The 25,952-nt window shown below is 50.8% G+C and overlaps 3 protein-coding genes across 10 annotated transcripts in view; 1 reads left to right on the top strand and 2 right to left on the bottom strand.

Annotated features, from left to right (window-relative positions):
• Positions 1-5,812, top strand: part of LOC102431252 (HEAT repeat-containing protein 1) — a 31,289-nt gene extending 25,477 nt beyond the window's left edge. For 4 of the 6 annotated variants that reach the window (XM_023748560.1, XM_023748562.1, XM_023748564.1 and 1 more), the window contains 9 exons: positions 762-912; positions 1,727-1,885; positions 2,002-2,136; positions 2,280-2,384; positions 2,470-2,638; positions 2,978-3,132; positions 3,594-3,752; positions 4,623-4,731; positions 5,521-5,812. In XM_023748560.1, coding sequence (XP_023604328.1) covers positions 762-912; positions 1,727-1,885; positions 2,002-2,136; positions 2,280-2,384; positions 2,470-2,638; positions 2,978-3,132; positions 3,594-3,752; positions 4,623-4,731; positions 5,521-5,609 — 1,231 coding nt within the window. In that variant the 3' untranslated portion in view covers positions 5,610-5,812. Of the gene's footprint in view, positions 1-761; positions 913-1,726; positions 1,886-2,001; positions 2,137-2,279; positions 2,385-2,469; positions 2,639-2,977; positions 3,133-3,236; positions 3,334-3,593; positions 3,753-4,622; positions 4,732-5,520 lie in introns of those variants that run through there. The other 2 variants (XR_002827531.1, XM_023748563.1) reach the window with 2 other exon arrangements.
• Positions 5,813-6,421: 609 nt separating this feature from the next.
• LOC102430407 (galectin-8) lies at positions 6,422-17,650 on the bottom strand. Of its 3 annotated transcripts, none has more exons than XM_023748565.1 (11): positions 17,538-17,611; positions 14,802-14,952; positions 14,513-14,601; positions 13,169-13,379; positions 12,121-12,240; positions 11,472-11,528; positions 10,922-10,948; positions 10,674-10,796; positions 10,124-10,212; positions 8,684-8,849; positions 6,422-8,218 (listed from the first exon to the last, which is right to left on the bottom strand). In XM_023748565.1, the coding sequence occupies exons 2-11, from the start codon at positions 14,841-14,843 to the stop codon at positions 8,069-8,071; spliced, it is 1,074 nt and encodes a 357-aa protein (XP_023604333.1). In that variant the 5' UTR covers positions 14,844-14,952; positions 17,538-17,611; the 3' UTR covers positions 6,422-8,068. The 3 variants fall into 3 exon arrangements, with proteins under 3 accessions (XP_023604333.1, XP_023604334.1, XP_006107956.1); XM_023748566.1 differs by lacking the exon at positions 17,538-17,611 and adding an exon at positions 17,094-17,111 and having other exon boundaries at positions 14,802-14,951; XM_006107894.3 differs by lacking the exon at positions 10,674-10,796 and having other exon boundaries at positions 14,802-14,951; positions 17,538-17,650.
• A 1,919-nt stretch (positions 17,651-19,569) lies between these two features.
• EDARADD (EDAR associated death domain) lies at positions 19,570-23,760 on the bottom strand (the record flags this gene model as incomplete). Its single annotated transcript, XM_006107895.3, has 2 exons — positions 19,570-21,049; positions 23,715-23,760. Coding segments are annotated over 2 exons (441 nt in total), but the record flags the coding sequence as incomplete, so codon positions are not given.
• Between the last annotated feature and the right edge of the window lie 2,192 nt (positions 23,761-25,952).

The following is a 25,952-nucleotide window of genomic DNA, read 5'->3' as shown; positions in this document are numbered from 1 at the left end:
TCTCACATTGATGGTTCTCTCTCTTTCCCGCCCTCCCTCTCTCTCTAAAATCAATGAAAACATGTCCTCGGGTGAGGATTTTTAAAAATTAATTTGCTAAAGAATTGACCTTCAAGCTGAAAAGCACACCATTCTCACTTACCTCTATGGTGTTTCTTGTCCCCGTTTTCGATCCCCTCTGACCAGTTGTCATTAGGAAGCCACAGGTAAGGCAGACTGACTGTCAGCCTGCAGGGCACTTGGCTTCGCTGCCTGTGATGCCGAGACTGTACCCACCTGTGGGGTTCCGTGGGGCAGAGCATTGAAGGCTTTTTACACAGGGCCGGACACAAAGCAAGCGTTAAGTCAGGGGACCTCAAACTACGGCCTGCGGGCCGAATGCAAATACAAATATTGTATTTGTTCCCGTTTTGTTTTTTTTACTTCAAAATAAGATATGTGCAGTGTGCACAGGAATTTGTTCATAGTTTTTTTTTTAAACTATAGTCCGGCCCTCCAACGGCCTGAGGGACAGTGAACTGGCCCCCTGTTTAAAAAGTTTGAGGAAAGGCGTTATTTTTTAAATGAGCGCTGTCAGTACTATAGGCGCCGGGACACGTCTTGCTCTTTGTCACGGAAGCTATGTAGACGATGTTTTGTAGGCTCTGACGTACACAGTGGGTAGTGTGGGCACCAGTGTGGGATTTTTTTCATAATGACTTATCCTCCCTTCTCTACTGTTTCCGCTTTAAGTTAGTCTAAAACGTGTTCTTTCTTCCTAGCCTGATGCCCTCATTGCTGACAACAATGAAGAACACCAGCGAGCTGGTCTCCGGCGACGTCTACCTGCTTAGCGCCTTAGCGGCCCTGCAGAAGGTGGTTGAGACTCTCCCCCACTTCCTCAGCCCCTACCTGGAAGGCGTCCTGGCACAGGTGAGCCCCGAGACCACAGGTGCTATGTGAGGGAGCGGAAAAAGGAAAGTCACACACTTAATCATTTTGTTTGTTTTTAACTTTAATTATTTCTGAAAAGAAGGGCCTTGTTATTCCTAAATGTGTGCCTTCTCTCCCATGTCATCGTGCCTCCTACTTAGCCCTGACATTGAAAAGGTGTCATTTTTGCCATGAGGCTGGTCTCTTGATTGGGCAGAATGTAGTTATTGCTCTTTTTTTCCCTGAGAGGTTTGGCGTTGAGCTGGCAGAGCTGCCTTTATTACTTCCTGTAGGACCGGGTGCGTCCGGCTCTCCTGTTGGAGGCCTCCTGCAGTGCAGTGCAGAGCTTGCTGCAAACGGTGGGCCGGTGGCATTTCCAACGGAAAATGCCCAAGAATGGCCCCACACCTGTTCTGTTCTCTCGGTCGTTTGCCATTTACAACTTCCTTGATGCGAATGATTTAACCAGCGCTTGAAATGTACAGAAAGGGGCCTCTCCCCTGAGGGGCCTGCTAAGTTTGCTAGCAAGAAGGAGCTCAGGTTCTCATGGCGCTGGCTTCCTGTCCTGAGAACATCGCGAGTCTGAGTGCTCAGACCACTCACCCAGGTCCCCAAGTCCCGCTGGGAAAGAGGCACCCGTCCATTTGCATCTGCAGACGGTCAGGGTTGGCTGGGAAGGGAACGCTCTGGCAAACGGTCACCGAGCCTTCCCAGCCACTAGCATCTGGGCTGACTTCCAGAGTCATCACCATGACTCTGCAGACGTTCTCACTGAGCCACAGAGGCCTAGATCACTGTCTTTCTGTTTCCGTAGGTGATTCATTTGGAGAAAATCACGAGTGAAATGGGTGCTGCCTCCCAGGCTAACGTCCGTCTCACGTCTCTGAAAAAGACACTGGCCACCACTCTGTCCCCCCGCGTCCTGCTGCCGGCCATCAACAAAACCTACAAGCACACCCAGAAGGACTGGAGGGTGAGATCTGTCGGGGTTGGACTTTGGGGCGGGGAGGTGCGGTGCTGACAGGTTCCCCTTCATAATGAACTTGGAGTGTGAAGAACTGGCCCCTCTCTCTGCTGTGTTCTTGGTAGAACCACATGGGTCCGTTTATGAGCATCTTGCAAGAGCACATCGGGGTCATGAAGAAGGAAGAGCTCACCTCCCATCAGTCTCAGCTCACCACGTTTTTCCTGGAGGCCCTGGACTTCCGAGCACAGCACCCTGAGGTCAGCTTAGAGCCACTCCCCCCAATCCTGAACGCACCTGCTGAGCGCCAGCCCAGAGCTAGCTGTGACCTGTTCTACTGGCCAGAAGTATGGAAAGCTGGATGTCAGAACTCTGCCTAATAAAACAGCTCTTTTGTTTTCAGAATGATCTGGAAGAAGTTGGAAAAACAGAAAGCCATATCATCGACTGCCTGGTAGCTATGGTTGTCAAACTTTCCGAAGTCACATTCAGACCCCTGTTTTTCAAGGTGAGCTTGCTTCCGCCCTGTCTGCTCTGTGCTCCTCTCAGTAACAAGATGTGTAGAATAAACTCCTACTTCTCTCTCTTTTTAGCTGTTTGATTGGGCCAAGACAGAGGACGCCCCAAAGGACAGACTGTTGACGTTTTACAACTTGGCGGATTGCATTGCCGCAAAACTGAAAGGGCTCTTTACTCTGTTCGCCGGCCACTTGGTGAAGCCTTTTGCCGACACCTTGAACCAGGTGAACATCTCCAAAACAGGTTGGTAGCTGACTCCAGCTCGTTGACACCTTGCTCTGTGTGCCTCGAACAAGCTCGGGAAGTATAGTAAGTCTAAAGGGTGGGTGTTTCATGCTGTAGTCGGTGGTCAGGCCCTGAAGTATCTGCTTTCGCGTCATGAAAATGGGTCATGAGTTAACTGAAAGGAGGAATCACTTACCCGAGAGCCCACCCACGGTGCCACCCTCATCCTGAGCTTGCTTTCTAGATGGAGGAGGAAATGCCCTCTTGATTGTAGTTCTGTCAATAGTGATTTTGAATGTAAACGTTGGAGATTCAATTGTGACATTGTTTTCATTTTTACTCTCCCCCCTCCTACAGATGAAGCGTTTTTTGACTCTGAAAATGACCCTGAAAAGTGCTGCTTGCTCTTACAGTTTATCTTGAGCTGTTTACATAAGATCTTCCTTTTTGACACCCAGCACTTTCTAAGTAAAGAGAGAGCAGAAGCCTTGATGATGCCTCTGGTGGACCAGGTAACCAAGTCAAACCATCTTTTAACTTCTCACTTTTTGTGGATTTAACTTATCTTCATTGGTGGTGTTTACTGAGCTCTGCTTTTGAATTTTTCACATGAAAGGCACAATGTCAGGTCTAATGCGGCAGTCGCCAACCGGTGGTCCGCGGACCACTAGTGTTCCGTGAGGTCCAAAAGATTGGTGACCGCTGGTCTAACAGTTAAGTTTTTAATTTGTTAAAACTGTTTCATTGAGAATGGTGGGGGTGCGGCCGTCCTCTGGCTCTGAGATGCTCTGGGGGGAGGGGTGCTAAGGCTGAGGTCTGTGTGAGCTCCCGAAAGCGGTCACCTTCCTGGACAGTGTTAGAACAGCACCCGGTGTTGAGCCCGTCATGAGGACAGTAGAATATTATTTATACGTTGGGTATTTTTTCAAACAGACTGAGCCCTGTCGCTCAAAGACCTTTTCTCTCTCCTCAGCTGGAGAACCGGCTGGGAGGAGAAGAGCGGTTCCAGGAGCGGGTGACGAAGCACCTGGTCCCCTGCATCGCCCAGTTCTCGGTGGCCATGGCCGACGACTCCCTCTGGAAGCCCCTCAACTACCAGGTCCTGCTGAAGACGAGAGACTCCTCGCCCAAGGTCAGGAGCCGCGCTGGCAGCACTGGTGCCGGCACTGTGCCCGGTGTTCTCACCATGTAGCCCAAACAGCTATCGCGCGGTCACAGCTATGCAACCGTGGTAACTAGCGGGACAAACACGGCTGCTCATCTTCTAGCACCAGCGGGCAGGCTGTGCCGGACACAAGTTTGTGCCTGCCTGCGTTTTTGGGTGTTACTTCTGGGTTATTTATAAATAACAGCAGTCCCCCTCCAGCCCCTATAGCAGTGATGGCGAACCTTTTGAGCTCGGCATGTCAGCATTTTGAAAAACCCTAACTTAACTCTGGTGCCGTGTCATATTTAGAAATTTTTTGATATTTGCAACCATAGTAAAACAAAGATTTGCATTTTTGATATTTATTTTATATATTTAAATGCCATTTAACAAAGAAAAATCAACCAAAAAAATGAGTTCACGTGTCACCTCTGACACGCGTGTCATAGGTTTGCCATCACTGCCCTATAGTGTGTGTGTGGCACGAACACTCAAAAACTTTTAATACTTCTGCACTTTTAAATCTTGAGAAGACGTGAGTGTCTTAAGTGTCCCTGCTCCCAGAGACCAATGCTCTGAGCTTGTGCACAGACTTTCCTTTGGGTGAGAGTGTATCTCAGGCCGAGGGGTCTGTGGGAAATGGAAGGTAGGTGTAGCTGGTGACACCCACTGACATGGGGGTCAGAGTGCGGAACACTGTTCAGGTTGCCTGTATGACAAACAGATCCCAAACTGCTCAGTAACCTGGCATCCTAGGTGAAAGCTGAATGGACATAAAGTGAAATAAACTCATGTTAAAGAACATTTCGTTTTTAAGATACTAGTTTTTACCAACCTTTGCTTTCGTCCCTTCAGGTTCGATTTGCGGCCCTCATTACCGTGCTCGCACTGGCGGAGACACTGAAGGAGAATTACATCGTCTTGCTACCAGAGTCCATTCCTTTCTTAGCTGAATTGATGGAAGGTAATTTCCAATGAAAAAGCAAATGTGGGTGCAGTGGGATAGCCTTGGCCCGACTGGGGACCTGGGAGGCCGGGTTCCTGTTGTGAGTGGGGTGGCGGGAAGAGATTAGGAGATGGCCTTTCCTTTGCCTTTCCCTCACACGTGTATTTTGGCTGCAGATGTAGCCTCTTGAAGCACGATGTCTAGGGCATTGCGGCAGCCTAGGACAGCTTCCTGTTCACAGCAACCAGCGTCCACTCCTCGCTGGGCATGGTCCTCATTATCCTCAGGACGTAGATGCCGTTACAGTGCCTGTTTCACAAAGGAGAGAACTAGAGGCTTTAGGGATTAAGTAACTTGATGAACTAACAAAGCACGTGTGACAGTGGAGCTGGTTGGGAGCCAGGTGTGTGCGGTGTGGACACGGGGCCCAGGAAGCACCAGGCACAGCGCAGCCCAAGGAATGACAGTGGGGCTCCCCCCTAAGCCGGGGGTGGAGGCAGGAAGGCCACGCTTTCACGTTCGTGATCCACGGCTCATCTCCACAAAGGACATGCACCTGGTTCTTATGGCCTGGAGTGCAGCACTGCCAGGAATTGGGAATTTTCTTGTGGGGCCTCTGTTGGGTTCTGTCTCCCAGGCCTAAGACCCCTGGCAGGGAGGAAGGCACAGGAATGCGGAGGCTCCCAGGTGCCTCCGCTTCTCTGATGTGCTTCCCCGTCTGCTGACTGGTGGTCAGTGACGGGGGGACGCCTGGATGAGGCGGTGGGAGCCGGGGCCGGAAGCTGACCCGTGTCCTTTCACTTCTAGATGAGTGTGAAGAGGTGGAGCATCAGTGCCAGCGGACAGTGCAGCAGCTGGAGGCCGTCCTGGGGGAGCCGCTGCAGAGCTACTTCTAACCGGAGAGGGGTTCGCACTCTGTTCAGAGTTCGGATTTGTATTTTATATTTTTATCTGGGGTGTTTGGTGCCATGTTCGTTTTGGTGCCTTCACACCAACGTGGACTTGACAAGATTCCTCCCTGGTTTGTACTCCATCCAACCCCTCCTGCCCTCTGTACAGAATTGCAAAGAGTAAATGACACGTGGTGGTTTGATACAGGCGGCTGTGTTGTTTCAACGTTTATTAGTCCTTCCTGACTGTGCTGGTACAGCAGGTCTCATCCTCGCGCCCCAGCTGACCATACCCACTGGACTGCAGGGGCAACCCTTAGCTCTTCGGTAAAGGAATGTCTTACGCACCCGGTAGCCAGGTCAGATTCACTCAAAGCAGTACATTTCCTTCACTTCAAGAAAGTGAGTTATTCGGCTTTCAACAAGAATGCTTTTGACTGTGTAAAGCCATTTGGGCTTTTACTTTCATTTTGGGTAGATAACACTCAGCCTTGATTTTTTTGTGTGCCCATAGAGGGCAGTAGTTCTGGAATGTATTTTTCACTCAGGACAATGATTATCTCCTTTATCTTTCGGCCTTTCGCGCGGGCGGAGGGCGTGGAGGCTACAGGCTGTTTCTAAAACAGCTACACCTGACAGATGCACCAACCGGAAGCCCCCCACCACTCCCCCCTCCCCCCGCCCCAGGAGTAGGAGGAGGACTTTCCCACTGGTGGTAACCAAGAGTCACTTGTATGAGAGAGAATCGGATTTTTTTGAAGTTCTCTAATCCGTATATGTCACAGTGACAGTCGTGACAAAGAAGCAAAAGGCTGACATGCGGTTTAGAGACACATATATTCTCTTCAAGGAAAGTCTTAGTAAGATTCAGTCATAAATGCTAATAGCTTCACTTCAAAAACATCTTAAGATTTTGTATTCAGTCCTTTGTTTTACAATCTCCATGTAAAATGAAAATGAACTATTGGACTTAGAGGAAAATCTGTCATGCAATCTTTCAGGAAGAAAAAAAATAACCCTGGGATTCTAGAGTCTTCTTGCCCTCCCGCCCCCATCAGTGTTTTTTGAGTTTGGCAAGACTCGGCATAATAAACTAACAGGAAAATGTGGGAAAGAATGCTAATATATATTTATATATATATATGTATATATTGGTAATAGTATTCTTTTCTTTTCAGTATATTGGTATTAAAAAATAACGAATATCTGTTATGAAAATACTCCTAAATCCTGGCAGAATCCAGCTCAGCAATTTAATATGACAAATGATCTGGCTGATGGAGCTTTTTACCTCCCCACTCCCAAGCCTCTTAAATTTCCTGAAACAAGATCTGACATGTAAGAATTCTGCAAAGAATTCTGCCAACTCGTTTCAAAGAATCATAGGAAAAATTACAGAAATGCAACACTTAACTTGCTGATACAGGTTTGATTTAATCACTCAGATAGAACAATGTTTGATCTCAGCCTAGTGATGGACTAATCTGGAAGAGCAGAGAGGCGGTGTGGCTTTGCATGCAGACAACCAACAGGTGTTTATGTTGCCTCTCTATGTTGGTCTATTTCACTTTCTGGTAGGGCCTGTTTCATAAACATTAAATCAATTCTTAACTTTGCTTTGTGACCCATAAACATTTGCAAATTGAATTCCTCTCGCTTCTACCTTAAACTCTCTGTACAGGTATGAGCAGACCTTTAACTCACCCTAAATTCATAAAAAAAAATATTCTACAATAACCACTTACTGGTACAAAAGTATTGTGATTGACATCAAGTGAATTTCAACACCATTTGTTTTTGTTGCTTTTGCTTCGTTTTGTTGCCTTAATCTCTGTGCCGTGTTCATAGTGTTAATGATTTGGTGGTGCTTACAGTTAGATGCTTATTATGTTAAAGGGAACTGCCAGGTGTAAGTTGCTATCAACTCCTCAGCTGTGGGGATGAGAAAAGGCTCCTTAAGAATGTGGTCCCTGGGGCTGTAGTAGTGTCTTCTATAATTAATGTCTTAGGTGATTTAATAGCTGAGTCATTCCAAGGCCCTGGTGAGTGTATCTAACCTGCAGTGGCACAAGGGCAGACAGAAGAGCATAAGGAACATGGTTTTGGACACCACTATACATCCATCCCAGCTCCCAGCACGGTGCTGGCAAAGGCAGTGCTCGATGCACGTTTGCTGCTGTGTAGAACAGGCACCTCACCAGTGCCTGGTGACTCGTGAAGCGGGTTCTAAACAGGCGGAAGGGAAAGAGGAGGAGGCCTGAATAATGCATAAGCTGCTGCTGCCTCCAACTTCCTCCTGCGCTAGACGGAGCCTCCTGCATGACAGGTCTGAACACCAGGAGGACTAATACTGCGGAAGCTCATCTTAACTATATACACAGGTAGTATGGTCGTGAGATGCATTTTAACCAGACCAGTGTCACGTAAGCCATTCTGTATTTCAGTTTTTGTGGTGGTCGTGCCAGCTACCAGCTCCTTACTTCCAGCAGCTGGATGTCTCCGTCCACCTCCAGGGTGTCGATGCTGGGGAGCTCTTTAAACCTGTGCTTGTACTCCAGGCTGTGGACGCCATTCACCGCAACCTTGAACTCTTTAACATCACAGTAAATTATCATCTGAAAGGAAAGGACGCGCAACCTTAGTGCTTCCCTTGGTTTAAACATCTGAGTTTCTTGTACAAATAGGACTCGCTTCCTGGAAGAAAGGGCTGCCACCCAAAGCTGTGTGTGACCAACAGGGGTGATGGCAGTGCAGGCAGTTTCATGGTCCCCGTGTCTTCATATCCTCGGGGCGTTAAAAATATCACCCCAGGACTGAGACAAGGTTCCTGCTAAAATTCCTATTAACTAACGGTGCTATCCAGTTTTTGACATGACAACAAATGTCCAATAATTCCATTCTACTGGGTTTGCCATTGGCACTGACTGTCTATGTTATAAATAGGACATTGAAAATACAATCTCAAAATAAAACACCCACACACACAGCTGCACAGTAGGGCTTGACCTGCACGGACCGTCTGTCTTAAGCCCTGCTCCCAGGATCCTTTTCCCCATCCCCTTTTCAAAATATGATCTTACCTCAAAGTACATCCCAGGACTAAATGGGAAACAGGTAATATTTCTCTCTTCTTCTCCCCAGGACTCTTGAAGGAAAGAATTCCTTATAAATGCTTTACTATTCAGGCGCGGGTTCAAGTGGAGAGCAATATCCTTTGATTTTCCTGATATCAGATCAACATTAAAGCTTTTAAGACAAAAAAAATAAAATTTAGTCAACTAGAAGAGAGTAGTGCACTTTCTGAAATGTAACAAGCAGAACTGAACTCTGATTATAATTACACAAAATATAAGTATGCATATGGACATAGAAACACGAAAGGTGAAATGAAACTGTCAATTCCAAGTTAGCATTCCATAGATAATGTTATTTGTAAAATGAAGATGGAAAAAAAAAACACATTAAAATCAATGTTGAGGGTACGGATCTGGTTAGGAGGAAGCTGGGGGTTTAGAAGAATAAGCCAAGTGATTTCTTCAGCTGCGGGGGGGGGGCAGGGTCCTGTCAAGAAGGGATTCTCATGTCTGTGTGTTTCAAGCTTTCAGAATCCGAATATCCCAGGAGAAGGTCCGTAAAGCAGACGTTTTACAAGTTACATGACAAGAGGGGCCCTAACAAGAGCTACAGGACCTCCCAGGGGTGCCCTGGATTCTGCCAGGGAAGGAGGGCCACCCTGAGTCTGGCCACAACATTAGGATTTAGTCCTGGTTCTGCCACCAACTAGTGAGCAGCCTGAGTTCCTCTTTATTACCCGCACCTTTCAGCTGAGGACTGGCACCCTAGCGCTACTGGGACCTCACAAGACGGCTGCCCGGTGAGAGCCAAGAGGAGACACGTGGGAGGTTGCACTATTACACGTGGGAGGGGGTTGCACTGTCACACGTGGGAGAGGGTTGCACTGTCACACGTGGGAGGGGGTTGTACTGTCACACGTGGGAGGGGGTTGCACTGTCACACGTGGGAGGTTGCACTATTACACGTGGGAGAGGGTTGCACTGTCACACGTGGGAGAGGGTTGCACTGTCACACGTGGGAGGGGGTTGTACTGTCACACGTGGGAGGGGGTTGCACCGTCACGTGGGAGAGGGTTGCACTGTCACACGTGGGAGGGAGTTGTACTGTCACACGTGGGAGAGGGTTGCACCATTACATGTGGGAGGGGGTTGCACTGTCACGTGGAGGGGTGTACTGTCACACGTGGGAGGGAGTTGTACTGTCACACGTGGGAGAGGGTTGCACTGACACATGTGGGAGGGGGTTGCACTGTCACACGTGGGAGGGGGTTGCACCATTACACGTGGGAGGGTTGCACTGTCACACGTGGGAGGGGGTTGCACTGTCACACGTGGGAGGGGGTTGCACTGTCACGTGGGAGGGGGTTGCACTGTCACGTGGGAGGGGGTTGCACTGACACATGTGGGAGAGGGTTGCACTATTACTGTTAACTCAGTGATACCAACCCTTTGGCCTTCGCGTTCACTTCTCCTTTAATGACGACGGTCCGTCCAGGGCCCATGGGGGAGTTCAACCTCGCCACGAAAGGCAGAGTCTGAAAAGAGACCACAGTCGGCACCAGGAAGCCTGCAGGACGCCATCGTGTGGGAAAACTGCCCAAACACGGACGTGTTCACAGGCTGTGGCTGTCAACCCCGTGAGGGGACAGCCGGTGTCTGCCCTGGTCCCGGACGGGCCCCCAGCAGGAACCACTGTGCCTGGCTCACGGCAAACACTCGTGAAAGGATGGCGTGGAGTGGGACCTGCTGTTCTGAGTGAGTGACGCTCCCGCTGAAGAGCCGGTGGGTGGGGTCGGAAGCGCTGCTCCTGCCTCGAGGGGGCAGGGAGGGAATCGCACTAATGGCTCCTTAGGGGCCTGGGGCCGGAGGATGTCCAGGGGCAGCACACACATGCCAGGCGGCTGCCCTGGGCTTCTACGGAGGGTCGAGGCACCATTTATCAGCAAATTAAAACTTAACTCGTCCTACGGGAGTAAACATTGGGGGCTCTTCAAACCTTTGACAAACAGTTGATAGGTAGTATTTTGGCGCAAGTCAAAGTGTGATGGGCAGTCGAACCTTTGCTCTTGGTGCAGACAGTTCTGGGTACGATTTTATCAGTGTCTCCTCTATTACTAGGCTGTGGGGAGACAGGGCCGCAGTGAGGGCTGGGATGAATGGCGCTGTCTTCCAACACTGAAACCGCTCACTCACTGGGCAGCTTTACAGAACGTTCTACATATTCTAACAGGGAGCAATACTTACAAACTGTGACATGCCGGCACTGGGTACCTACGGGGAGAGAGAGACAGAATGAGGACGCCTGAAAGGAAAGAACCGCAGCGCCGTGTACGTAACAGGAGTAACTGGATCTCACTAGTGTCCTGAGCCAGCCTGGCAGGGACCACAGTGCCTGCTCTGCCCTGGGGCTGATCCCCAGGCGACAAGAGCGCCATGGCGGTGTGGTCCGGAGTCGTCAGGGCTCCTCAGGCTGGAAGGACAATCGGAAGCCTGTACCCCTACCCCCCCCCCACCCCCGTTTTAAACTGGTGGTTCAGCCCTAACCGGTTTGGCTCAGTGGATAGAGCATCAGCCTGTGGACTCAAGGGTCCCAGGTTCAATTCCAGTCAAGGGCATGTACCTTGGTTGCGGGCACATCCCCAGTAGGGGGTATGCAGGAGGCAGCTGGTCGATGTTTCTCTCGCATCGATGTTTCTAACTCTCTATCTCTCTCCCTTCTTCTCTGTAAAAAAATCAATAAAATATACTTAAAATAAAAATAAACTGGTGGTTCATTCAAAGACTCGACACTTACATCTTCTCCATTTAGAACTGCCACTTCCAGAGTGGATGCTTGGGCGCTCCTTAAATCCTGCAGAAAAGATAAGACTGATCGTTAGCATCCATCCAATTCCAAGTGCAATCTGCTTGACATAACAACAAGAATTACAGCCCGGCCAGTGGGGCTCAGTGGCTAAGCGGCGACCCATGCACCGAGAGGTTGCAGGTTTGATTCCTGGTCAGGGCACACGCGGGGTTGCAGACTCGATTCCTGGCGGGGGGCATGCAGGAGGCAGCAATCGATCACCATAAATGTTCCTATCGCCCTCTCCCTTCCTCCCTCTCTCAAATCCATACACTTTATTATTTTTTTTTAAATATGCTTGAGAATTCTGCCTTAGTATTTTGGGAGGGCAAGTTAGCACTTTCAACCACAACATAAAATGCAGACACCCCTTGGCTCAGACAGCCCACCTCCAGGAAACATCTTGGAGAGACTCCCCCTTACTCCTGGGTCGAGGGAACAGCCCCAGTGGCTAAAAAGGGCTTTTTGTTGGAACTGCCCTAGATTGGAGGTCTGCAGACGGCAATAGCATGGGGGGTCGAGGCGTTAACTGAAGGGGTTTCCTTCCATCTCGGCAGGAAGCGTCACGGACGGCCCCACGTGGGGGAAGGCCACTCACCGAGCTGAAGCTGAAGCCCACCGAGTGGATGCTCACTTTGCCGTAGATGCCTAGCGTGTCGATTTTCTTGGGGCTGATCCTGTGGGCGTAGAGCAGCGTGTGTTTTCCATTGACAGCCACCTGGGTGGACACGGTTTACCAACAGTTAACCACTTCATCTTATAGATTTACACAAACTGAAATCTGTTTACTTGGGTTGAGTTTTAAGTTGATCCCTTTCCCGCAGGGCCCCACTGTGTCTGCCCAGACTGATGGGCGGCATCGCGCCACCAGCGGGGTTCATCTTCTCCTGGCTTCCTGATCTCATTAAAGCCGTAAGTCCGTCCTCTGCACACCAGTCGTGCACGTGTGCACATACGTGGGTCTGCATGTACGTATCTGTGCATAGAGGAGACCTCCAGAGGCCCCGGATGCCCGGGAGGCCTAAGCCCAGGAGAGATCCACCCCGCAAGTGTGCCCCGCTCCGAGAGCCCACAGTGCAGGGGGCAGGCGCTCCGCCTGCCTTTGCTGCACTTGGTGCAGCAATGACCCTGGGCAAGTCCCCAGCTTCTCTGGGATCGCTGTTTGCAAGCAGGCAACGCTCTCCCCACAGGGCTGCCATGTGAGGGGATGAGAAGGGCCGTGAGACCACGTTCTCCGTCCCACAGGCCGAGAGGAGATGCTCATGGCAGCCAGATTCTGAGATCTCTGCATCTGAAACCCCACGACCCTAAAGAACCCCCTTGCGGCAGGACCTGACTTCACACTGGGATCCTGGCTTCTACATTCACACCTGTCATTAGTCCCCCCGCTTGCGTCATGGTTGTAACTACTGACCCACAAAGAATACAGGGCGGGGCCAATTCAGAACTGAGCTCCGCCCTGCGAGGAGAAACATGAGCAGGAAGGAGCCGTGGCTCCCGCCTCGCCAATGGGACCCGCCTGGCCCCTGCACTGAGGACAGTCAACCAGCCAGACTCTCTGGATTTGAGAAACGGAGGGGCGAGCTCCCTACTGGGAAAGCATCCTGCCCACGCTCCTGAGTGAGGTCCAGCTTTTAGTCTCCCACCTGGAATTTGTCTTTCAGCACCATCATCACGATCTCGAAGGACTTCTCCTTCCTGAAAGGCATGTCGTAGGTGATCTCCTCCCGCCCCCATTTCTCGTTTTTCAGAGTGTTGCACACGATGCAGTTGGTCCTTTTGAAACGGGGGTTGAAGTGGAAGACCACGTCCGCTCGGGGGTTCACGCTGCTGCCGCACTGTAGGTCCACCTGGAACCTGGGAGGAGAGACGGCACCTGAGCACCGGGGAGAGGGAGGCCGCTCGGGGTGGGGGCCCACGGCAGGGACTCCAGGCGGAGGAACACATGGCGGACTCTCTCCTCATTCACCCACAGGAACTAACCACCCTTCCTTCGCTTCTTCCTTAGTAACGGACCCCGGAGCTGGGGCTGGGGCCCCGTCTGTCCAGAGGGAGCCTCCATTCTCCGGCCTCCCTAGTCCATCCCCTGGCCTTCCCCACAAACAGCACATGCGCCCACCCGGCTACCCAATGCACAATGTGAGGCTGCAGTTCTAGCGCCAAGAATCACGGGGAAGGGGCCTTCACCTGGGACAGCAGAGTGGACGCCAGAGGAGGCCTGCTTCTCTAAGTCTTGGCAGCACTGCCTTAAGCTCCTGGGCTGTCCCCTTCAGACCCGACTCTTTCCTTTAAGCCATTGTCACGTGGGCGGCAGCCACTGACCTAAACCCAACTCTAACAGATACGGCCTCGTCCACAGTTTGTACCCAGCCCATCAGATGAAAACTACCCAAACAGGCCTTAGGAGACGCTGTGGGGGTGACCCTGCAACTGGATTCTGTCCCTGTCATCTGACCACAGTTCCCCTCACTAACCATACATCCAATCTATATATATAAAAGCCTAAGCAACCGTTATCGATGACACACACTGACCACCAGGGGGCAGACGCTCAACGCACAGGCATGGAAACATGGAACAGACTGATGAATCTCAGAGGGAAGGGGGGCAGGGGGAGGGTGGGAAGAGATTAACCAAAGATCTTATATGCATACTAGAGGCCTGGTGCCCTCAGCCTGGCCTGCGGGGATCGGGCTGAAACTGGCGGTCTGACATCCCCCAAGGGCTCCTAGACTGAGGGACCCCACCAGTGCACAAATCCATGCACCAGGCCTCTAGTTCTTTATAATGAGATCAGACTTAGAGCAATAAAATAAAAAACCAAAGTAATGTCTATTTCAGTCACTCATTCCAATCTCAGCATCTGGGCCAGGATACTGACGGAAGCAAAATCAGCCTCAAGTACCTTAATGTCTCTCCTATGTTATGTTATTGTCACAAGGAGACAGTTTCTTCGTGTTCTTCTACATCAAATGCAACGATGATCTTACCTGTCCGAGTCCCCGGGAACGTGCCCACGGATCACAATCAAAGTTCCAGGCTCCAACTGCTCAGGGATGGTCCCAACATAGGGGATTATCTGGGGAAAAGAATTTGAACAAATATGCTTTTACAAGAAGCGGAAAGACTACATTGTTAAGCCCCACGTTTTTATCACATATAAACCCAGCATTTCCCAAGTGGCCCGCACTGTTTTCAAACAGCTACGCAGTCACTGCAGCCCTGGGTTTGCTCTCAATCCTGCCAAAGGCAGAAGGTGACTGCAGAGGACTCGGTTACCGGGTTGTAGATGACATTCTGTAGGTTGTTCAAGGACAGCATCTTCCCCTTCCACTTCAGCGTTGATTGCGGTCTCTCTTCTGTGTGCGAGCTCAGATTTTAAGCAAGTTTCATTTAAAGGTTTCCTCGAATGAAACAGAGGCAGTTGCCCTGTGCAAAATCAAAACAGAGGGGGAAAAATGCATCACTTTTCTTTATATCATAATTATTCTTAAAGGTAACTTAGAAATTATTTCACTGATATTTGCCAAATAACAGGGTGCTATTGTAGTCAAAGATCTGACCCCAATTCTCACCGAGTGTACTTATATTGGCAGCAAAATCTCAGACATCCAGGTCTGAGGGGATACCTCCTTGTCATTTTAATTTGCACCTCTCTGATGATCAGTGACTTTGAGCATTTTTTTCATATGTCTCTTGGCCATCTGTGTTCACTTTGGAGAAGTGTCTATTTAGGTCCTTTGCCCATTTTTTAATGGCATTGTCTTCCTTTTGTCAAGTTGTATGAGTTCCCTGTATATTTTGGATATTAACCCTTTATCAGATGTATCATTGCCAAATATGTTCTCCCATACAGTGGGCTCCCTTTTTGTTTTGTAGATGGTTTCTTTTGCTCTGCAGAAACTTTCTATTTTGATGTAGTCCCATTTGTTTATTTTAACCTTGGTTTCCTTTGCCCTAGGACAGTGATGGCGAACCTATGACACGCGTGTCAGAGGTGACATGCAAACTCATTTTTTTGGTTGATTTTTCTTTGTTAAATGGCATTTAAATATATACAATAAATATCAAAAATATAAATCTTTGTTTTACTATGGTTGCAAATATCAAAAAATTTCTATATGTGTCACGGCACCAGAGTTAAGTTAGGGTTTTTCAAAATGCTGACACGCCGAGCTCAAAAGGTTCGCCATCACTGCCCTAGGAGATGTATCCGTAAACATATTGCTATGAGAGATATCTGAGATTTTGCTGCCTATGGTTTGTTCTAGGATTTTTATGGTTTCACGACTTACATTAAGTTTTTTAAGCATCTTGAGTTTATTCTTGTGTATGGCTTTAAGTTGGTGGTCTAGTTTCATTTTTTTGCATGTGTCTGTCCAGTTTTCCCAACACCATTTATTGAAGAGACTGTCTTGACGCCATTGTATGCTCTTGCCTCCTTTGTCAAATATTGAGCGTAATGGTTTGGGTCGATTTCTGGGGTCTCTGTTCTGTTCCATTGATCTATATGCCTGTTCTTGTGCCAGTACCAGGCTGTCTTGATTACAGTGGCTTTGTAGTGTAACTTGAGATCTGGTATTGTGATTCCTCCAACTTTGTTCTTCTTTCTCAGGATTGCTGGGGCTGTTCGGGGTTCTTTTTTTGTTCCATATACATTTTTGGAGGATTTGTTCTAGATCTGTGAAATATGCTCTTGGTATTTTCATGGGGATTGTATTGAATCTGCAGTTTGCTTTGGGAGTATGGGCATTTTAATGATGTGAATTCTACCAATCCATGAACACGGTATATTCTTCCACTAGTGTTTATCTTCCTCTTTTTTTTTCAGCATCCTGTAGTTTTCTGAGTACAGGTCTTTTACCGCCTTGGTTAAGTTTATTCCTAAGTTCCTTAATTTTGTTGTTGTTGTTGTTACAATAGTAAATGGGATTGTTTAGTTTCCTCTTTCTTTTTTTTTAAAGATATATTTTATTGATTTTTTACAAAGAGGAAGGGAGAGGGATAGAGAGTTAGAAACATTGATGAGGGAGAAACATCGATCTGCTGCCTCCTGCACACCCCCTACTGGGGATGTGCCCACAACCACAGTACATGCCCTTGACCGGAATCGAACCTGGGACCCTTCAGTCCGCAGGCCGACGCTCTATCCACTGAGCCAAACCAGTTAGGTGGTTAAGTTTATTCCTAAGTTCCTTAATTTTGTTGTTGTTGTTGTTGCAATAGTAAATGGGATTGTTTAGTTTCTCTTTCTGAGAATTCATTATTAGTTTATAAAAAAAAAAAAAAGCCACCGCTTTTTGGGTGTTGATTCTGTAACCTGCTACGCTGCCAAACTCACTGGAGTCTAGTATTTTCTGGTGGAGGCTTCGGGGCTTTCTAGGAACGATACCCTGTCACCTGCGAATAACAGTTTCCCTTCCTCCTTTCCCGGGTGGATGCCCTTCGCCTCTTCCTGTCTGATCGCTGCGGCCAGGGCTTCCAGCGAGTGGTGAGAGCGGGGATGTCACCCCAGTTTTTAAAAAGGACCCGCGGGTACACCGAGTAGCTGGAGGGAAGGCTAAGACTTACGAATGAAAAGAGGAAGGAAACTCGAGCTTCCGGAGTCCGGACCCGCCCGGAGCACCTGACCGGCCGCGGGTCACCGGACCCCGGAGGAAGCCGCCGCCCGCGGGGGAGCCCCGACCTGGCTCCCCTCCCGCCCGCCCGGTCCCCGACCCCGATCCCGATCCCGATCCCGACCCCGATCCCGACCCCGATCCCGACCCCGACCCGCGCGCCTCGCAGGCGCCCCCGTCGCGCTCCCAGCCCGGGACCCGCATCACCCGGTGGCCCGAGCGCACGGGGCCGCGGTGTCACCCGGTCCCGGGGCTTTAAAGGGCGGCGGAGGGGCCTCCAGGTCGCAGCCTCGGCTGCAGGGGCCGGGAGCTGGACCCCCATCGGCTCCCCCGGGACGGCCTCCCATCGGACCCTCCCGCGGCGCTCCCCGTGCCCCCCGCAGAGCAGCCCACTCACCGGCGATGCGAGGCGCTCGGGCGGAGGGCGTGTCCGCGGGTCCGTCCGGTTCCGGTTCCGCTCGGCTCCGCGGCTACGGGCCGCCCCGGCGCTCAGTCCGCCGCTGTTTCCGGTTCTGCCCAGCGGCCGGGGGTGGATGGGATGAGAACGGGGCGGAGTCTGGGGTCACGCCGCCCTGGAGACGGGGTGTTGCAAGGGGAGCGTCTGGGGCGGCTTTGGCCGCTGCCCGGAAGCCTCGGGAGGAGGTGCAGGTGCAGGTGAAGGTGAAGGTCAAGGTGAGTGAGAGGAGGGGGCGGATGCAGATTTGGGGGGAGAACGCGGGAGCCATTCGTGCAAAGAGCCTGAGGCTCCCGACAAGCGTTTGGTGCCGCGGGAGAGAGGAAAACGGGGGGAAGGAGGCCCTGGACGCGATGGGGTCACGGGGACAGTAGCTACTGGACCTCGGACCCAGGACAGAAGCCAAGGAGAGAAAGAACCAGGAGGCGGAGGAGGGCAGCCCCGAGACCTGCCCAGAGGAGTTCGAAGGCAAAGAAAGAAAGTCTAGAGAGAGAACCGCCCATCGTGACAAATGCTGCTGGAAGGCAAGGAACAGAGGAGGAGCCCACGGCCCTAGCCAGGGGCTCAGGGGGTAGAGCATCGGCAGGTAGACCAAAGGGTCCCGGGTTCGATTCCGGTCAAAAGCACACGTACCTCGAAAAATCAATGGGGAAAATATCCTCTGGTGAGGATTGAAAAGTAATAAAAATAGAAGTAACCAGCGGACTTAGGAGCCTGGAGGTCATCGGTGACCGACCTACTGCGTTCAGAAATGAGAGAGGAAGCAGCAGTGGAAATGATGACTAAATCGTTCACCCAGGTTTGCTATGGAGAGGAACAGAGTGTGGACTCAAAGGGAAGATTTTTTTAAATTTTATTTTGTCTTTATTTTTTGTTTCTTTTAAAGACAGAAGATAGCACCGCAGTGCCTTTTAGAGTTTTTTCCAAGCAAGCCACAAGAAGGACTGCATTTACACTGTGACTTATTACATACACACTTAAAATGATGGAAACTGAAATTTCGCAAAAACAATCCTTTCGTTACGTGTGAAGCATTCTTTTTTTTTTTTTCATTAAAAAAAAAAAGGTGCTTATAACCTCCTAAAGCGTTTGCAAGTCCCACCAAAGGATTGTGACCTTACTTGGAAATCAGGGTCAGTGGAGTGTTAGAGCTGCCTCAGACCACCCGTGAGAGCCAATGATGCACCTTGACGTCGGCCAGATGGGAGCATTTACACCATGGAAATGGACCACTGCTACAATAGGGCTCCCTCCCCACCCCACCCCATCCCATCCCCAAGCCAGATGTTAAACATTTACCAACACACTACTGACTGTGCTCATGTGAATGATCCTCTCCCACATCCAACACCAGCACCACCCAAGTACACAAAACCACCCGTGTACTCAACCACCCATATACCCTCAACCACCCGTGTACTCAATCTCTTTTTGGCCTTAGACCCCCTGTGTTCGGACTCACCAGGCTTACCTCTTATGTTCTACAGGATCATGTCCCAAACCCAGTCTTCTCAGGTGTGAGAATCAAGCTTCTAGAACTGTGGTTTTGTCATAAAATAAAAGAATCTTGGAGATGGGAGAGATCTCCAGCGTGCAGATGAAATTAATTCATCCCAGTGGGCATGCTGTCCTATTGTCCTCACCACAGAACAGTGGAGTTCAGAGGGGGGAGGGAGGAGGAGGTGACAGAACATCGATGTGAGAGAGACACATCAAGGGCTTGCCTCCCCCACGCATCCCAGACCAAGGCCGGGTCTAGCCTGCCGCCGAGGTATGTGCCCTTGACCGGAATCAAACTCCAGACCCTTCGGTCCAGGCGCCGACGCTCTATCCACAGAGCCCAACTGACCAGGGCCATGGAAGGTGTTGCTTATCTTCGCCCCCTTAGTGTCCAGGCCACATTTCAGACACTCACTAGCCTTCTGACGGACCAACAGAAGCGACGACGATGTTGGAATCCACATAAAAGCACCCATTAGAGATAGTGGTTGGCATCCACCTTTAATTCTGTAGCACCCATTATGCTAGGTAAAAATAATCTTTTATTTCTAAGAAACATATAAACTCGTGGTGAAACAGGAGACCAAAAGGAAGGCGGCTTCACAAGTACACCCTTCAGATAGATCAACACAGAGTCTCACAAAAAATCCAGTCGTTTCAAAGCATTGCCGGTGGTGGTGGGAGACGCGTCACCCAGGAGGCCTCCACGGAAGATGGTCGCCGGGTGTCACAGACAACAGGAGAACACGGCTCGGCTTAGGGAGTCATGGGAAGCCACCCCCTTCTCCATTTCCAAAAGGGGTGGGAAGCAGCCCTGTCAGGCTGCCCCTCAATGCAAATGTAGGGTTGATTTCTGGGAGGCATCTAGGCTGAGTCATTTAGTGGTGAGTCCCTCCAGGTGCTCCCCCTAGTGGTACTACCAGGTGTGGCACCCACTCACCTGGAGCTCCAGAAACCTGCCTCCCTGCGTTTATAGGGCGTGCACAGGGTTGGGGGGGGGGGGGGTTGGAGGGAGCTCGAACCCCCACAGAGCAAAGAGAACGACCTCATCGATTCTTTGGGCCCATGTCATTGTGTAGTTTGGGTGACAAGGGTAGAAAACCGAAGTGTTATTAACTATGAAAGGCAAGCCTACACACTGACTCTGCATCTGTCCGTGAGAAATGGAAGCAGATGTTGGCCTGAGCCTGGGAGAGAGAAAGCCGTGGGCATCCAGAGGGAATCTGACTTGAGAAATGAGTGAACGGCTCCAAAATGAGCCACACAGCCCGGCTGGCGTGACTCAGGGCTTGAGCGTCAACCTAGGAACCAGGAGGTCACGGTTCGATTCCTAGTCAGGGCACACGCCCGGGTTGCGGGCTCCATCCCCAGGAGGGGGCGTGCAGGAGGCAGCCGATCCATGATTCTCTCTCATCATTGATGTTTCTCTCTCTCTCTCTCCCTTCCTCTCTGAAATCAATAAAAATATATTATTAAAAAAAAATAAAGGTATAGATTCACATTGCTCCCTGGTCTGGGGCTGTTTCAAGGTCCAAATTGGCCAAGGCGAGGAGCGGAGGCCTAGAAGTTCCTGGGGTGGTCTCCGCGTGCCCTCTTGGGCCACTCCTCGTCCACCCACCTGCGCAGCACGCGCTCCACGTCGGCGCGGTGGTAGAGCTGGCAGAGCTCCATGAGCTGGCCCACCGGCCGCTGGCTGTTGCGGAGCAGGAACTCCAGGGTGGGGCTCTGGGGCCGCTGCTCCAGGAAGCACAGCTCGTCGTGGCGCATGCCCCACCTGCTGGCAAAATTCCTCCAGTTCTTGATGGTGGGGTGGCAGGGGTCCAGCTTGATCCTGATCACGTCCAGCAAGTCCTGGTCGTTGAGCAGGTCGCTGATGGTGGGGGCCCGGAGCGAGCAGGCGGAGCAGGTGCAGTCCTCCCGGCAGGACTCGGCCTTGCTGACGACCTCGCTGACGTCTGCAGAACAAACAGGACAGCGCAGGTCAGCCGGGGGCCGGGACACCTCGGGCCTCTAGGCCCTGCCTTCCTTTTTTTTTAATTTTAATTTTGTTTTTATTATTTATTTATTTTAAATATCTTTTATTGATTTTTTTACAGAGAGGAAGGGAGAGGGATAGAGAGTTAGAAACATCGATGGGCGAGAAACATCGATCAGCTGCCTCCCACACACCCCCTACTGGGGATGTGCCCGTAGCCAAGGTACATGCCCTTGACCGGAATCGAACCTGGGACCCTTCAGTCCGCAGGCCGACGCTCTATCCACTGAGCCAAACCGGTTAGGGCTCCCCCTTTTTTTTTTTAAAGATGTAATTTCATTGATTTCAGAGAGGAAGGGAGAGGGGGAGAGAGAAACTTCAGTGATGAAAGAGAATCGTGGATCAGCTGCCTCCTGCACGCCCCCTACTGGACATCGAACCCGCAACCCGGACATGTGCCCTGACCAGGAATTGAACCGTGACCTCCTGGTTCCTAGGTCGATGCCCAACCACTGAGCCACGCCAGCCAGGCCCTTTTTTCTTTTCTTTTTTATATTTGTATTGATTTCAGAGAGGAAGGGAGAGGGAGAGAATCATTGATTGGCTGCCTCCTGCACGCCCCCTACTGGGGATGGAGCCCACAACCCGGGCATGTTGTAGGCACCCAGTGGGGACGCTGCCCACCCTCTGGGCTGGGCTGGGCTCTGCTCAGCTCAGCCCTGGCTCGTCCACCCCCTGCCCACCCCTCGGGATGTTGGTGCCACTTCAGAGGCAGCCCTGTGGGTGAAGAAAACACAGATAAAGACAAAGACATTAGAAGGTGGCCATAAATTTTTTAAAAATAAGCTTTCCGGCTTTATCAGCTACCACTCGTTTTCAACCCTGTGCGTGGAGTGGATATTCCAGTTTTCAGGGTGTGTGCAAAGGCCTTTAAAGAATTGTGCAATCCTTCACCCCCCTGGCGGGCTGTGCTTGGCACGAAAAGCTGCCAAGGCTGATGGGTAACGTGCAGAGGATCGGGGTTGGGATGCGGGCAAGCAGGGGCTGGTTTGCTCGCGGGCCCGCGGTCTGACCCGCTGGACCGGAGACCTGCCCACGACGCTCTGCCCCCCCGAAGCTCTCATTCTGCAAGAAAGGGGGACGGGCTTTGTGGATCAGACCTTACTGCTTCCGGCACAGCAGCCTGTCCGTGGCCATCAAGAGCCCGTCCTATGTGAGTGTAGACAGGACGCTACGGACAGTTCAGATGCAAAGGAAGGGCCTGGGCCTGTCCGGCGGGGCTCAGAGGTTGAGCGTCGACCTATGAACCAGGAGGCCACGGTTTGATTCCTGGTCAGGGCACGTGCCCGGGTTTCGGGGTTGATCCCCAGTGTGGGGCGTGCAGGAGGCAGCCGATCCATGATTCTCTCGCATCATTGATGTGTGTGTCTCTCTCTCTCTCTCTCTCCCTTCCTCTCTGAAATCAAGAAAAATGTATTTTTTAAAAAATTAGAGAAGAGTTCAGGCATCAAGCAGGCTCTTTGACAAGGTGTGTGTCAGTCATTAAAACCACCGTAAGAAACAGGTCCCGCCCAGTGGTGAAGTTTGGGGCTGACAGGTCATCCACGGCCAGTCAGTGAACAGTTCACTGTGAGCTGGGACAAGACGCGGAATTCACAAAGGTTGATTAGCGGAGCCCAGAGAACGGCTCCCGTGGGGGTGCTGGCAGGGGATCAGAGGGGACTTAATGGGGCTCCCTGCAGGGGAGGTGCCGTCCGATCTTGCACGCTGGGTTTTTCGAGCGCTACTCCCACGGCGGTTCCCTCCCACGGGCTTGGGACCCCTGGGAGCTCTCAGATCCTTACCAAGAACGTCCCCCAGGGTCACGAGGCCTCAGGTTTGTTCAGACCATTAACCAGTAAGCATTTCCTAGTGGCACCTTTGCAAACAGCAAAATCTTGGGGGCCTGACGTGAACTCTAGGCCAGATCTGGAGCCTGCACAGCCTCAGCCTGCCCCCAGGAGGGTCGAACACGACTGCAGCGATGCGGATTCGGGGTGTAAATGCACCTCTTTCTCTCTGTGTGGTTGCCCATGTGGTTGGAAATGAATGTAAAAGGCCAGGTTATGGCTTTGATAAGTCATTGGGGTGCACACACACACCCACACACACACACCCACACACACACACAGTATTCGTCGGAGGTCATGAAATGCTAGGAGCTGGAAAATGAAGAATTATTTTTCACCAACTCGGAAACTGACCCAAGGGCTTTGAGTGGGCGTTTGAGCTCCACCAACAGGAAAGACCGGCTGACTTCACTTTCTCTCTAAAACACCCTTTTAAGGAGACAGCAGCGGGCTGGCGGCGGCACCGGGCAGCCTGGCAGATGACGGCGCTGGTGCCTGCTCTCAGTGACGACACCTGCTGTCCCTTGAAGAGTCAACCTCGCTGAAGGGCTTCCGTTTCGCCTGGACCCAGGCCACATTTTTTACAACTGACAGCCTGCAACGTGGTTGAAGTCAAGCTATCCATTAACAGGGACCTTAATTCACAACAGTCCGTGCAGGGTTAAGGGTGGTCCTACACCACTTACTCGATGCGCGTTCACGTCAGCTGACATTTCACATATTAGTGTCTGGGGGGTTAGTCCTCAACACGTTTACCTGCGAGGGGGTCTCCGGGACTGTCTGCAAAGCCGTTCTCTTCTCCCTGGAAACCAAAACACCACCGTCACACCCAGGCAGGAACGGAGATACCATCACATTTCCAATTTGGTGACATTTCCACCAAAGCCCGGGGGCGGGTGGGATGGCTCTTCCGAATGGTATTTTTTTCGGGGGGCCGTGAACTCTGTCTCACTCGGCGAAGTGAACTCCCGGGTGGTCGGCGGGGCCTTTTGTCTAATTGCTCCCTGGCTGGGGCCTCCGTGCCCTGAACTGTTCGGCCCACAAAGGACACTCAACACGTGTGTTAAATGAATTACTGTCCCTATTTTTTTAATACATGTTTATTGATTTCAGAGAGGAAGGGAGAGAGAAACATCAATGATGAGAATCATTCTTCATCTGCCTCCTGCACGCCCCCTACTGGGGATCGAGCCTGCAACCCAAGCATGTACCCTGACGGGGAATCAAACTGTGACCTCCTGGTTCATAGGTTGATGCTCAACCACTGAGCCACGCCGGCCGGGCAACCCCTCTAGCTCTTTTTTTTTAAAAATATATTTTATTGATTTTTTACAGAGAGGAAGGGAGAGGGTTAGAGAGTTAGAAACATCGATGAGAGAAAAACATCAATCAGCTGCCTCCTGCACACCTCCTACTGGGGATGTGCCTGCAACCCAGGTACATGCCCTTGACCGGAATCCAACCCGGGACCTTTCAGTCCGCAGGCCGATGCTCTATCCACTGAGCCAAACCAGCTAGGGCCCCCTCTGGCTCTTTTAATGTCCAAGGGCACCCACGCCCAGCAAATACCAGCTGGAATAAATCGGGGGAGGTGGCTGGCCACTGACTTTAAATTACTAAAAGTACAGGGTTCTTTATGACATCTTTCCTGACACATCAGACTTCCATGTTTGGCCCCAAAATGTTCTCCCTTGGCATCACTCCAACAAGGCAGCCGCGAGCCAGTCTTCGGAGAGGAGGGTTTACTCTTTAAGTTACCGAAATCGGGAAAAGAGCGAATCCCAATATTCTAAAGAGCGTGTTCTCAGCTTGCTTTTACTTTCCGAGCCACAGGGTGGGGTGTCTTTTTTTTGTTTCGTTTTGTTTTTAAACGTTTCTCGCCTCGTGAGCTCCCTTTGTTCTGGCTGCCAAGCAGGTTTCAAAGAATCTCCCTGGCTATCCAGCCGTTGGAACAAACCCTGAGCTGAGGCACAGCAATAACCCCCCGAAGGAGCGGGCACAGGCCTCCTCTTTGCAGGAATAGAAGACGTTCCATTTTAAAACGGCTGACAACAACAACAACAAAAAAACTTACATAGGTCCCCCCCCCATTTCATTTTAGTGGATAAATCTATCTTCATCTTTCAGGGTAGCCTTGACTGCACACAGAAAGAATTATAACACAAATACTAGAGGGAAAAACAAATAAACACTGAGCAACGTGCTAAGGTCTATTCTGCGCCTAATCTTACATGGTTTTGGGGAAATCCCTCGAAGCCAAATAAACACTGTGGCATTCTTGTATCTTGAAGGGAATCTAACCCGTGTCACAATGTGAAGGAGAAAACTTGGCTCAACAAAGGAAGAGTTGTAAGAAAGGGAGAATGGATACAGTAGGTTCCCTAAAATAATTCACAGCCAGGCAGTGTCAACGTCCATCGGGGGACCGTCACTCCCGGGGAAATGCTGAGTGGCAAGTGGACACGTAATGAGAGGCTGCCAGTGGGTGACGGAAAACCCACAGATCAGAGCAAAAGCAGCGTCACCAACAACTTTCAAGAGGGCTGTGTGATGGCTCAAACCGCGTGCTTTATCACTAAGGCGGCTTGGCTAGCCAAGAACAGCACCATGAGTGACTTGCTGCAGACTGATGTTCTATTAGTCACACTACACAGAACTTCACATGTGGTCGGCGCGTGGACACGGAAAAGGTGGCGGGTTGATTCCCAGTCAGGGCACATGCCTAGGTTTCGGGTTCGATCCCTGGTCAGGGCATATACAGGAGGCAACCGATCGATGTTTCTCTTTCACGTCAATGTTCCTCCCTCTCTCTCTCTCTCTCTCTCTCTCTCTCTCTCTCTCTCTCTCTCCCTTTTCTTGTCTCTAAGATGAATACACAGCCCAGCGAGCGTGGCTCAGTGATTGAGCATCGACTATGAACCAGGAAGCAAGCGTGCTTTCTTTTATTTTTCAGGCGCTAAGAAGGGAATTCCTTTAAAAATTTCTAGTTTTTCC

The sequence above is a fragment of the Myotis lucifugus genome, unplaced genomic scaffold, assembly GCF_000147115.1.
Source record: "Myotis lucifugus unplaced genomic scaffold, Myoluc2.0 scaffold_1549, whole genome shotgun sequence".
Lineage (NCBI taxonomy): Eukaryota > Metazoa > Chordata > Mammalia > Chiroptera > Vespertilionidae > Myotis > Myotis lucifugus.
This window is presented reverse-complemented; position numbering and strand designations above follow the sequence as displayed.

Excerpts from the sequence above, each read along its gene's own strand:
- LOC102430407 (XM_023748565.1), bottom strand. The coding sequence starts at position 14,843 with ATGCTGTCCTTGAACAACCTACAGAATGTCATCTACAACCCG. Across the intron at positions 10,797-10,921 it reads GTGCCGGCATGTCACAGTTT|CCTAGTAATAGAGGAGACAC; the intron begins GTAAGTATTGCT and ends GTCTCCCCACAG. Across the intron at positions 10,213-10,673 it reads CTATCAACTGTTTGTCAAAG|ACTCTGCCTTTCGTGGCGAG; the intron begins GTTTGAAGAGCC and ends GTCTCTTTTCAG.